The sequence below is a fragment of the Hyperolius riggenbachi genome, chromosome 9, assembly GCF_040937935.1.
Source record: "Hyperolius riggenbachi isolate aHypRig1 chromosome 9, aHypRig1.pri, whole genome shotgun sequence".
Classification (NCBI taxonomy): domain Eukaryota; kingdom Metazoa; phylum Chordata; class Amphibia; order Anura; family Hyperoliidae; genus Hyperolius; species Hyperolius riggenbachi.
The window spans coordinates 112,111,955-112,124,456 of record NC_090654.1 but is presented as its reverse complement, the minus strand read 5'-3'; the positions used below and the strand labels follow the sequence as shown (position 1 = coordinate 112,124,456).

Genomic DNA, 12,502 nt, shown 5'->3' with positions numbered 1-12,502 from the left:
AAAAAAAGGATTTGGCTTGAGGAATGCCCTATATTATATGTAAGGTGTACAATTATGCAATGAGTAAAAGTTTATCTCGGATCCACTTTAAAAGAAGGGGTCATGCAGCACAGTTAGTTAATAGTGTCTCTGTCCTAACTTTGTTGAAACATGCTGCTGGTTTCAAATTCAGAATATACATATTTTGTAAAAAAAAAAAAAAAATATATATATATATATATATATATATATATATAAATATATGTATATATATATATATATATATATATATATATATATATATATATTTCTCAGTTTCAAAATGTGTCATGTTACCTTTGTAACATTTTTAGTTAAATATTAAGCTTAAATGATTTTGCACATCGTGACATTGTTTTTATGCTCTACTTTACATCATTTCATAACTTATGAAAATGGGGTTCAGTCTTTTTGGTCTTGCTTATTAATACGAAGGCCATAACTGACCATTTCCCTGTGTCTATGCAGGAGCTGAATGCTCAAAGCACTAAGCCCTGCCTCTTCGCTCTTCCCGTATGGCACTCATTAAGTAATTAGCAGCAGTGTAAAGTTCTGCAGATGGCTTCCATAAATAAACAGCCCTCTGATTGGCCAGTCATGGTGTAAACATGGCGATTTCACCTGAATGCTTTGGTTTCATTCAGCAAGTCTCAAACATAGTGGTAGATTAACAGTAATGTTAAACCATTAGAAAAAAAAAAACAGGCCCCTATCAATTACTGAAACAAGGATGTGTGCGCCCCCATTTTTTCTTCTTGACCACTGCAAAGATTTTTTTTTTATTTGATTTTTATGGCAGCCTAAGTCAGTCATACTATACCGATATACATTCTAAATAAATCCTTATGTTAAATTGTTATAATAAAGGATATGTATCCTCAAAAAAATGATCTCATACATTACATTCATAAGCATACTGGATAAGCGTTTAAGTGTGAATGAGCCCTTTGACTTACATTGATTACACAACCAAAACCGGCAAGTATGAACCCTGCCTTAATAATATTAAACTGCAACAAAAATATTTGTGATTCATGTTTCTAGCACGTTTTAGCAGAATTTCACTGAGTTATCGTGTCTTTTTTTCGTTACATAAACTAGTGCATATATACGTCATAGAGCGGGCAGCACAAGAATGTTGCACATTTTGCACCCTTCTATGGACAAACCCATTAGTAACCTCAGACTTTTCGTCAGGAGAGGCTCAGCACAGAGTTGTCAGGAAGTGTTTTATCTCTGTGCAGGGGGAGACAAAGCCCCCCCATCATTCTTATCACAGAAGGAAAGAAGTTCCCTTATCTTGGGAAAAGCTGCTTTTAGGCTGGATCCACACTATAAGCGCTGTTGTGAGCACTTGTCACATAAAAATCACATAAACTACATAAAATAAAGATTTTATGTAATGTTTACCATGATTTTAATAAAAGTGAATGCGGAAAAGCGCTCAGCAAGTGCTCAGCAATCACAAGCGCTCACAAAAGCGCTTATAGTGTGGATCCAGCCTTACAAGGGGATCTTTTCTCTGCTAGAAACAACCTGCCATTTTTAGTGATGATACAATGTTTTACTTTAATACTACTGTTTTATTCATGTATTATTCTCTTTGTACCTTTGTCATGTTCTAGCTTCAAGTATAACAACATTCACTGGAGAGCCTAACTTGTGTCCTCGCTGTGAAAAGAAGGTATTCTTCGGTAAGATACAAATATTTATAAGCTATACAAAGTCCTATTAAAGACTTTTCCCACCAAACTTTGATAGATCACTGCTGGATGATAAGCAGTTACCATCTGTCAGCTAACGTCCACTTTTTCTAAATCAAACCATTTATATAATCTGGATTAAGTTTTGTTCCATCACATCATCCCAAAAGAAAAAGAAAAAACAGTTATAGGTACACTGGGGCAAGTGCAAAAAAGTCAGGTAAAGTTGTTGTTTTACCATTAAGTACACAGGCAAGGAAGCGATGTGCATTATGATACTTGCGTAGCACTGATTACTCTAACCATACTCGCGGTATCTAGGTAATGTGGTCACTTTAAAAGGAACCCGAGGTGTGAGACCTATGGAAGCTGCCATATTTATTTCCTTTTAAGCAATACCGGTTGTCTGGCAGTCCCGCTGATCTTTCTGGTCAGCAGGATCTAAATCACACATCTGAAACAAGCATGCAGCTAATCTTGTCGGATTTGTCATAGACATCTGATCTGCATGCTTGTTCAGGGGCTATGGCTTAAAGTATTAGAGGCTAGCCAGGTAATGTGCATTATATAAAAGGAAATAAACATGTCAGCCTCTATATTCCTCTCACCTCGGGTTTCCTTTAATTGCGTAACGCTTGCTAACTTGTCAACGTAATTGTCACGGACGGTTGCGGGGCCGCAGACGCGTCCTGGAACCGCCCGTGAAGAAAAAGCGATCGCACTCGATTCTCTGCATCGATTGCGCTTCAGATCAATAGGACCAAGATTTGATGTGTAGTATCCCTCTGCCTAGGAACAGCTGGGGGATCTGTCTTAGCTGAGTAAGAGCCTGGGGGAGGTGTTAATTAGCTTGAACATCTTCCCTGTGAAAGGCACAATTTCCCTTTCTGGTCTGGGAACCAGGTGACACCTAGCTGATCTCATTTAGATGTTAATTAACCAAAGGGTGATCAGGATGCCTAGGTGCAGCCAGGCAGGCTACGAATCTCCGGGAGGTCTTGACACCTTGCTCACTGGTAAAGATCAAAGGGAAGTCAGCTGTTAGCAGCTAGAACACATCCTGAATAAACCTGAGTCTCATAGCATAATCCATAACTTCCCAGATCTGTCATATTTCTGGGGTTCCTGAGATGGCAGCTTCGCCAAACGTGGGGGAAGTGTAGCATGAGCCCCGGTGCTGGTTCTGAGGAAGTTTCAGAACATTCTGAGGTAAGGACTGCCAGTTAGGCAGTTTGAAAGTGCCCTGATGATACCACAGGGGTCCCACCCCTCATGTCTGGTATCAGGGCGCTGGGTAAATCGAGACAGACCTGAAAATGTTAATAAATCTGCCCTGACCTGTACGGTTCTGTGAGATAGAGCCCATATATGGGTAGATATGATTTCTAGTCCCCAGGACAAGGGGAGGGCTCATCTCATCTTCTAAGGGGGTGTGTGGCTCCCCGCCCTCACTCCCTCCTACTGAATCAGGGGCATAAGAATGGCAGAGGAGCCAAACTCAGTGTCCTCCACCCTGAAAACATCTTGAACTCATCGGTGCCAGCTTGAGGATATGCTGGCATCCACCTGGTCTGAACTCTGAACCTGGATTGAAACCCAGAACTCTGATTTTTCCCACAAAAAGGACATCTTTCCAAGAACTAAGTATTTTTCTCCCTTCTTTTATTTTTTATACTGGCTATTGCTGTCTTAATAATTGTGATTTTAATAATTGTCTGTATATATTAATTATTTATATTGCGTGAATAAACGACTTTCTCCAAGTCATTCACTGTCCGCTACCCTGCTTATCAGCACACACAGAACTGATCCCGGGTCTCTGAAGATACGCTACTGTTTGTTTGTTGTTGGCTAGACAGAATATCGTGTGTTTAACCGTTTTATTCGCAGGACTAGTCAGTTAGTGGGCTCCACGGTCCCATGGTAACCGCGGTGGTGGCAGTTTACTCTGAACCAGTGGGTGAAGTTGTAATCACCCGTGTCTCACAGGCTCCCTTCTGAGTTGTCTGCGGCTAATTCTTAATGGTTCCTGCGCATTGACTGCGACCAGAGTTCGCACGATCTGTGCGCTGGCACCGTTTAGAAGGCTAAGTGCGGTCAGCCACTAGGGCTCCTGTGACAGTGTTAGGCAGCGGTTGGGACCTGTGTTGTGCTGAAAAGTATCTAAGATAGCGCTAGCGCTATCCAGAAACGAACTAATTCGTTGGTGTAGCTGGAAGGCAATATATTTTTTATGTATACAGAGAGACTGTGTAGCCAGTACCCCTCCCCAAAAGTTTTATTTTATTTGGCATGAAAATGTCCGGGAACTACCAGAACATGTGCCTGTTGGACCTGCAAAATCTTTGCCAAGCGAGAGGCATTGACGTCGGCCGCAGGAAACAACAGGACCTGATAGCAGACTTGTCCAGATGGGATACCCAGCAACTGCGGGAGCCGGGAGTGTCCGCCAGAGACTGTCAGTATGGACCCCAATCCCAGAGTTTCTGAAAGTACTCGCCTGGAACCGGCCAGTACTGGACTGTCCGTTTGTACTGATCCGCTAATGCAGCAGGCATTACAAAAGCTGATGGACACTGACCTGGACAAGTACCTGCAGTACATGCGTGAGGAGCGCCAATCTGCAGAAGCGCGGACAGAGCGCCAAATGCGGGAGGAACGGGAGCGGCAAGCTGCTGCTGCTGCTGCTGCTGAACGCCACGCGGAGAGGGATGCCGCTGAGCGAGAACGGGAGCGCCAACGACAGCATGAGCTAAACATGGCAAAAGTGCAACAGGCCAGCCGGAGTTCACCGCCCAGCCTCCCTGCTGAAGGAGCTGCAGCACCCGTAAGTGCAAAATTTAAATTTGCTAATATTGAAAAAGACACAGACATTGACTTGTTTTTGCGGTCTTTTGAAAAAGCGTGCCGTCAGTATCGTCTGTCCCAAGACCAGTGGGCCAGACATCTGACACCTTTGCTGCGCTACAAAGCGCTTGATGCCTTCGCAGAATTGCCTGCGGAGAAGGATAATGATTATGCTGCTATAAAAGACGCTATCATTACTAAGTACCAGCTGACGCCAGAAGCCTATCGGAAAAAGTTCAGGGCCTGGCAGAAAAAGTCTTCTGATTCGTACCGAGATGTGGTCAGCAGCTTACTCACCACACTCCGCCAGTGGACCTTAGGCCTCACCAAAGGGTCTTATGGCGTCCTGGAGGACTTGATAGTCCTCGAACAATTTCTGAACATTTGCCCTGCTGATGTACGACAATTTGTGTTGGAGCGCAAGCCTGCGTCAGCCACTGTCGCTGCAGACCTTGCTGAGACTTTTGCAACTACCCGGGTGGCTGATACCCGCAGAACTGTCCCATCCAGCTGGAGAGGAGGTCAGCCCAATACCTCGGCAGACCCTTCTGCCCCTGTGAGCCGTCAGCCACAGAGGCCATCCAGCACAGCTTCTGCACCCAGGGCTGCAGCCCCTGGAGAGGTCACCTGTCACTACTGCCGCCAGCCCGGACACATGAAATTCGACTGTCCGGAGCGGAGACAGACACCACCAGCACCTGGATCATCTGCATCACCTGTACCTCACCCACAGCAGAGGCAACCCGCCAGCGAACCACAGCCTGGATCATCAGATTTTGTCCTGTTTGCCCGCGGAAAGGAAATCCGCGACCGAACCGACCAGCAGCAACTTGTTAGAGTGAACGGCAAAGTTGTCACCGGATTTCGAGACACCGGAGCTGACATCACGTTAGTTCACTCACACCTTGTGCCAAAGGAGAGCATCAGCTCCAGCCGATCCCTTGCCCTTACTGGAGTAGAGGGCACCCTTTTTCACATAGCCCTCGCGACAGTGAAGGTGGATTGGGGATTAGGAATCCAAGAAAGGGTTGTTGGGGTTATGAAGGATCTCCCAGTCCCTGTGTTGCTTGGGACTGATTTGGGCAAGCTTGTGTCCTACTATGAACCTGCCACGACCGCCTTGTCGCTCACGGAAGGAGACGGACTCTCCACCCACCACCAGGTACTTTATACACTTGGGGGAGCACCAGGGGGAGGTGGGTTGAATGTGCCCAGTTCAAGGGTACCAGGTTCAATAGTGTCTGCTTCAAAGGCACCTGAGTTTGATGTACAGACTGTCTGTTGTGATGATGCTGTAACTGTACCTGAGTTTACTGTACAACCTGTCTGTAATGAAAAAATGTCTATACCTGTCAATGTCATTACTGCAGGCAATGATGATTTGAGTAATGTCCGTCTGTGCCATTCTGACAGTGTACCTGTGCTAGCAGTACCGCGCAGCTGCACTGCTCAGAACCCGAGCTCAGAACAGGTGGAGGGGGTTCCGGCCTCCTCCCCCTCCTCTGACCGCAGGGATGAGACCTTTCAGCCGCTGGCCTCGTGTGACATGAGCCAGTTGGCTGAAACTGACAACGCTGTATTCTCAGCCGCACTACAAAGTGACCCAAGCCTGGAGGTGCTCAGGCAGCAAGCCGCTGAGCCCCTCGCAGACGGGGCCGCTTTCAAGGTGTACTGGGAAGGTGGGAGACTGTACAGTGAGTCTGTACAGCCCCCTACCGGTAGATCACATGCGAATACCAAATGGCTTGTGGTCCCGAGTGCGTTCAGGGGACATGTGCTGAAATCCGCACATGATAATTCCCTGACAGGACACTCTGGTGTCCGCAAGACACTTGCATGTATTCGGAGGCAGTTTTATTGGCCCAGGATGAACAGGGATGTAGCAAACCACTGCAAAGCATGTGCAGTCTGTCAGGAGCCGGGAAGGTCCAGGGATTCCCTCGGGGTTCCTTTAGGTCCACAGCCACTTAGCAGGGAACCCCTGCGTGGGCGGGCTGTTGACCTACCCAAACCACTGCCCGTTGTCAGCAGTCCCGGCAGACACCACATCCGACCGCAGTGGCGCCAACGCCCTGTCCAGAACGGTCCATGTCGGGCCAAACCTGAAGGTAGCAGACCGCGACCTGTCCAGTGGAACCAAGCCGTAGGCGCCAAGGGGTTTTCCCGCCGTGCCGGCAGCTCGAGACCCATCAGCCAGGTTAGCGGCGCCGCCACACATCTTGCGGATATGTGTCTGAGCCGCAGACAAGAGGGAGGGCTGTCCCGGACGGTTGCGGGGCCGCAGACGCGTCCTGGAACCGCCCGTGAAGAAAAAGCGATCGCACTCGATTCTCTGCATCGATTGCGCTTCAGATCAATAAGACCAAGATTTGATGTGTAGTATCCCTCTGCCTAGGAACAGCTGGGGGATCTGTCTTAGCTGAGTAAGAGCCTGGGGGAGGTGTTAATTAGCTTGAACATCTTCCCTGTGGAAGGCACAATTTCCCTTTCTGGTCTGGGAACCAGGTGACACCTAGCTGATCTCATTTAGATGTTAATTAACCAAAGGGTGATCAGGATGCCTAGGTGCAGCCAGGCAGGCTACGAATCTCCGGGAGGTCTTGACACCTTGCTCACTGGTAAAGATCAAAGGGAAGTCAGCTGTTAGCAGCTAGAACACATCCTGAATAAACCTGAGTCTCATAGCATAATCCATAACTTCCCAGATCTGTCATATTTCTGGGGTTCCTGAGATGGCAGCTTCGCCAAACGTGGGGGAAGTGTAGCATGAGCCCCGGTGCTGGTTCTGAGGAAGTTTCAGAACATTCTGAGGTAAGGACTGCCAGTTAGGCAGTTTGAAAGTGCCCTGATGATACCACAGGGGTCCCACCCCTCATGTCTGGTATCAGGGCGCTGGGTAAATCGAGACAGACCTGAAAATGTTAATAAATCTGCCCTGACCTGTACGGTTCTGTGAGATAGAGCCCATATATGGGTAGATATGATTTCTAGTCCCCAGGACAAGGGGAGGGCTCATCTCATCTTCTAAGGGGGTGTGTGGCTCCCCGCCCTCACTCCCTCCTACTGAATCAGGGGCATAAGAATGGCAGAGGAGCCAAACTCAGTGTCCTCCACCCTGAAAACATCTTGAACTCATCGGTGCCAGCTTGAGGATATGCTGGCATCCACCTGGTCTGAACCTGGATTGAAACCCAGAACTCTGATTTTTCCCACAAAAAGGACATCTTTCCAAGAACTAAGTATTTTTCTCCCTTCTTTTATTTTTTATACTGGCTATTACTGTCTTAATAATTGTGATTTTAATAATTGTCTGTATATATTAATTATTTATATTGCGTGAATAAACGACTTTCTCCAAGTCATTCACTGTCCGCTACCCTGCTTATCAGCACACACAGAACTGATCCCGGGTCTCTGAAGATACGCTACTGTTTGTTTGTTGTTGGCTAGACAGAATATCGTGTGTTTAACCGTTTTATTCGCAGGACTAGTCAGTTAGTGGGCTCCATGGTCCCATGGTAACCGTGGTGGTGGCAGTTTACTCTGAACCAGTGGGTGAAGTTGTAATCACCCGTGTCTCACAGGCTCCCTTCTGAGTTGTCTGCGGCTAATTCTTAACGGTTCCTGCGCATTGACTGCGACCAGAGTTCGCACGATCTGTGCGCTGGCACCGTTTAGAAGGCTAAGTGCGGTCAGCCACTAGGGCTCCTGTGACAGTAATTAGCAGAAAAATCGATGTGTATATGCCCTGTTGTGTCTGTACATGTGTGTTGTGTAAACATTTTTTGTTAAACTGTATTTATTAATGACATAGCATGTTAATAATGTACAAACAGCACAATAAAATCATGGAACAATTTGTATGCAATGCCAAACTTTTACATACACAAATTATATTCCAGATAGGTAAACAACTATCTACTGATATAATAATAAACACTATGCATATGGACAGAGAAAAGACAGAAGAGTCTTCCAATGTATTTAATATATTTCTAGCCGATTACAAGGTCTAAAAATGGCTGGAGATCTTCACCCAGGGGAAGGGACACTTTTTCCATAGCAAGAAGTATTCTCCATTCAGAGACTTCTTAGTCACCCCTCAAACTAATAACAAGTTTTCCTATAACTCTTCTAGACCCGAGATCTCAGAGCTCCCAGTATAGAAACCTGTTCTCATAGTACCAGTCTCGACTATCTGATCTCTGTCCCTGTATAACTCAGATTGATTCGAATTTCTATCGTCCTCGCCCATAACCAAAAATAGGCTAAAAACAAAGAGTAAAACTTACACTAAAACCTAAAACTAGACCAACAGGCACCTAATGTACACCCCTGGCTCCTCTTAACTTTTCCCCCTCCCTCCTACCTTAGCCCACCACTCATTGATTACATTTTATATGGTGTAAGTTGACGACAATGTGATGCTAAAACCAATTCCGGGCATGACCCAGTCATGTTTGGCAAAATAAACGATTCTGATTCGATTCTGATTCTGAATTAGGCAGTATACATTGTGAGTCGTAAATTAGAATATAGATTTATTCCACGCCATAAAGTTAACAGTTAAAGTACTTAAACCAAATTTGAAATTAGACACAAAACTGAGTATTTAATTTAAATTTCACACTCTTCTTCCCCATTACACCTGCCTGTTATTCTACAGCTTCTCTTCTGAATGGTTGCCCTTTATAGACGTTGATGAATAAACCACTGTGAAAAGTTCAAGCTACAGAAGGCTTCTTATCTACTGCGTTCCCACAGACATTGCTAACATAGTTAAACACAGCAGTACTTCTCAGAGGGCAGTAACCTTACATTCTTTCTATATCTCATGCACATAATGCCACATTTATCTTGTGTATGCTACCTTTTATGATTACCTGCTGGCAGTATTTTTGGATATATATTATATGAAACCACTTTCATAAAGTGTTACAGAATATGATGGAAGGATGCAGATAACATAAGGAAACAACGTATGATAGAAATTTCTCTGTTTACATGTGTTGTACAATGGTTATACCTCACAACAAGGGTGTGCCAACGCACTGCAGATAACTATTAATCATTGCTTCCTATTGGTTCTTGTGTGATTGACAGCCTTACTTACCAAACAGAAGCTATAAGAATAGGGCTAGTCAAAAAAGGATAGGGACTTTACCTGAACTAATATCTGTTTCAGGTTCCTTTTGTCAGCGATTTGAAGATCTACACATACACATTTAGGAGCCTGCATTTCACATGTACTGTCAGTGTAGGCAGCCTCACGGGAAAAACAGTTCATAGTAAATAAGCTTCTCTCTAACTCCAGGGGAATAAGGTTAGCCATGACCAAGTGATCAATGAGCAGAGCTTGCAGATAGCTGTTTCAGCCTAAAATTGATCTTCATTGGTGTAAGGCGTGGATTAATGTGGCTCTATGAGTAGGACTTTGGAAATTAGAGCCGGTTGACGCTTATTCAGGAACCGTATCCGTGTTGTACGTTTGAATCGGACAAAACCGGAGCCACGGATTCCAATGTTAAAAATAGCGGCCGTCTTCACTATGATCAAAAAACGGATCCTTAGGTTCCATTCATGAAAACTGAACAGGGAGAGTCCGGATTTTGCACTTTTTCCCAGAGCCCGGATCCCCACGGAGGCAATGAAAGGCAACACAAAAACGGACTGCCGTTTCCACACAGAACTTTGCACAGGGCAGGGATGCCAAATCAGAATGCCTAAACCTCCTGCTTCCTTCCTATTGGCCAAAAAATGCTGGATGAAGCACCCCACACCCCTTCAGGTAACCCCCGCTGCTCCTGGACCCAGCCAGGTGTGCTGCCCGCTGGCTTGCTGTCTATAGACCTGATCACAGTTTCCCTCGCCCAGCGCCCGGTACTTGCAGATCATCAGCCTGGTTCCCCCGCTCTGCATCCTAATGCCCGGCATACTCAGCAGTCAGGTTAGCGTGGCCCGCAGTGATGATGAGGGAGGCGAGCGGTGACGGCGCAGATAAGGGAAGTATACTGTATACAACGCTTGCCTCCCTCACCATCACTGTGGGCCACGCTAATCTGACTGTTGCTGGGCATTGGGATGCACAGCGGGGGGAACCAGGGTGAGCAAAAAACGGAATGGAAATGGATGCTGCTATTTTGCAAAATGGATCCGTTTTTAGAAAAACGGATCTGTTTAAAATGCATTTCGATCTGCAACCAGACAAGTGTGGACTGAACCTAAGAGTTTTATAAAGTACCCACTTAATTTATGGTGACCCAAGAACCGTCCATTAGAGCTCATTTCCACAAGGGATGATCGAAAATTTGCATGCAGGGAAAAAGCATAGTGCCCACAGCATTTTTTTGGATGACGCATCCAAATGACATGTCTAGAGGGATTGGAATGTGTTTTTGCATCAACACAGGTGTCGGTGTCCATCTCAACACAAGTGGAAACGGACCCTTTGGCTTCTGTACAGGACTTAGGGCTAGTGCACACCACAAGAGCTTTTTAAAAGCTAGAGATTTTAAAAGCTCTTGCTAATGCAATGCTATCAGGGGATTTTTACAAAATCGCTTCACTCCAGTGTGAACAAACACATAGGATAACATTAGCAAGAGCTTTTAAAATCACAAAGCGCTCAGAAAATCTCTTCTGGTGTGCACCAGCCCTAAAAGAAACCTAAAAACCTCCTTACTTAAAAGGAAACTGTAAGGGGGTCGGGGGAAAATGAGCTGAACTTACCCGGGGCTTCTAATGGTCCCCCGCAGACATCCTGTGTTGGCGCAGCCACTCCCCAATGCTCCGGCCCCGCCTCCGGTTCACTTCTGGAATTTCTGACTTTAAAGTCAGAGAACCACTGCGCCTGCATTGCCGTGTCCTCGCTCCCGCTGATGTCACCAGGAGTGTACTGCGCAGACACAGACCATACTGGGCCTGCGCTGTGCGCTCTTGATGACACCAGCGGGATCGAGGACACGGCAACGCAGGCGCAGTGGTTCTCTGACTTTAAAGTCAGAAATTCCAGAAGTGAACCGGAGGCGGGGCCGGAGCATCGGTGAGCGGCTGCGCGGGCACAGGATGTCTGCGGGGGACCATTAGAAGCCCCGGGTAAGTTCAGCTCATTTTCCCCCGACCCCCCTACAGTATCCCTTTAAAGGTCTGAAACAGCGAACTGCAAGCTGGAATAGTAAGGCTCTGAAAAAGTTAATAGGCTGTAGGCACACTGTATACTAGCAGCTTTGGAAGTGTATTTGAACTTTCAGGGACATAAAGGTGTAGTGATTACCATATTCAGTTAATAAGCAGAAGAGGTGCATCATAGAAGTTCCTTCGGACATATGTAGGCTGACATTTATTTTCTTTTACCTCTTCCCTTAGCATTAGTCTCTGGCCGCTTAAGTACCAGAGACTTTTTGGTTAAGAAATGGGGCTCACCAACATCATGCTGCACGGACCCATCTCCTGGCAATTCGCACCACTCTCCAGTCACTACAGTCCATTAGCTCTGCTGTCGGTATGATAGCAGAGCTCTTTGAGCTGGTCAGATGCCAATTTCATTGGCTCCTGACCCTGTAATCACTGTGAGACAATCATACTGACAACAGAGCGAGTGGGCTGCAGCGACAGGAGAGCGGCGGTAGCATGCAGTGCATTGATTGAAATCTACATCCTGGCAGGGTTACCAGATCCCAAAATTACCAAGGTCCGGAAACAGTTAAATGCACATTGCCTGGCAGTTCCACTGATCCACTGCCTCCAATAGTTTTAGCCATAGGCCCCCTGAAAAATTGTGCAGATCAGTTGTTTTAGGCAAAAATCTGACAAGATCAGCTTAAAGAGACTCTGAAGTCGTTGCCGTTATTTCTTCACTAACTTCATTAGCCCTAATGCCCTACCTAAAACACTGCTTCCCTGCGGCTGAAATCGTTAAAAACCTCCCCCCCCCC

The 12,502-nt window shown here is 46.1% G+C and overlaps 1 protein-coding gene across 1 annotated transcript in view; it reads left to right on the top strand.

Annotated features, from left to right (window-relative positions):
• Nucleotides 1–12,502, top strand: part of LOC137532620 (cysteine-rich protein 2-like) — a 162,742-nt gene that overhangs the window by 121,300 nt on the left and 28,940 nt on the right. Inside the window, exon 5 of the mRNA XM_068253347.1 lies at nt 1,644–1,712. Within this exon, the coding sequence (XP_068109448.1) occupies nt 1,644–1,712 (69 nt within the window). The remainder of the gene's footprint in view (nt 1–1,643; nt 1,713–12,502) is intronic.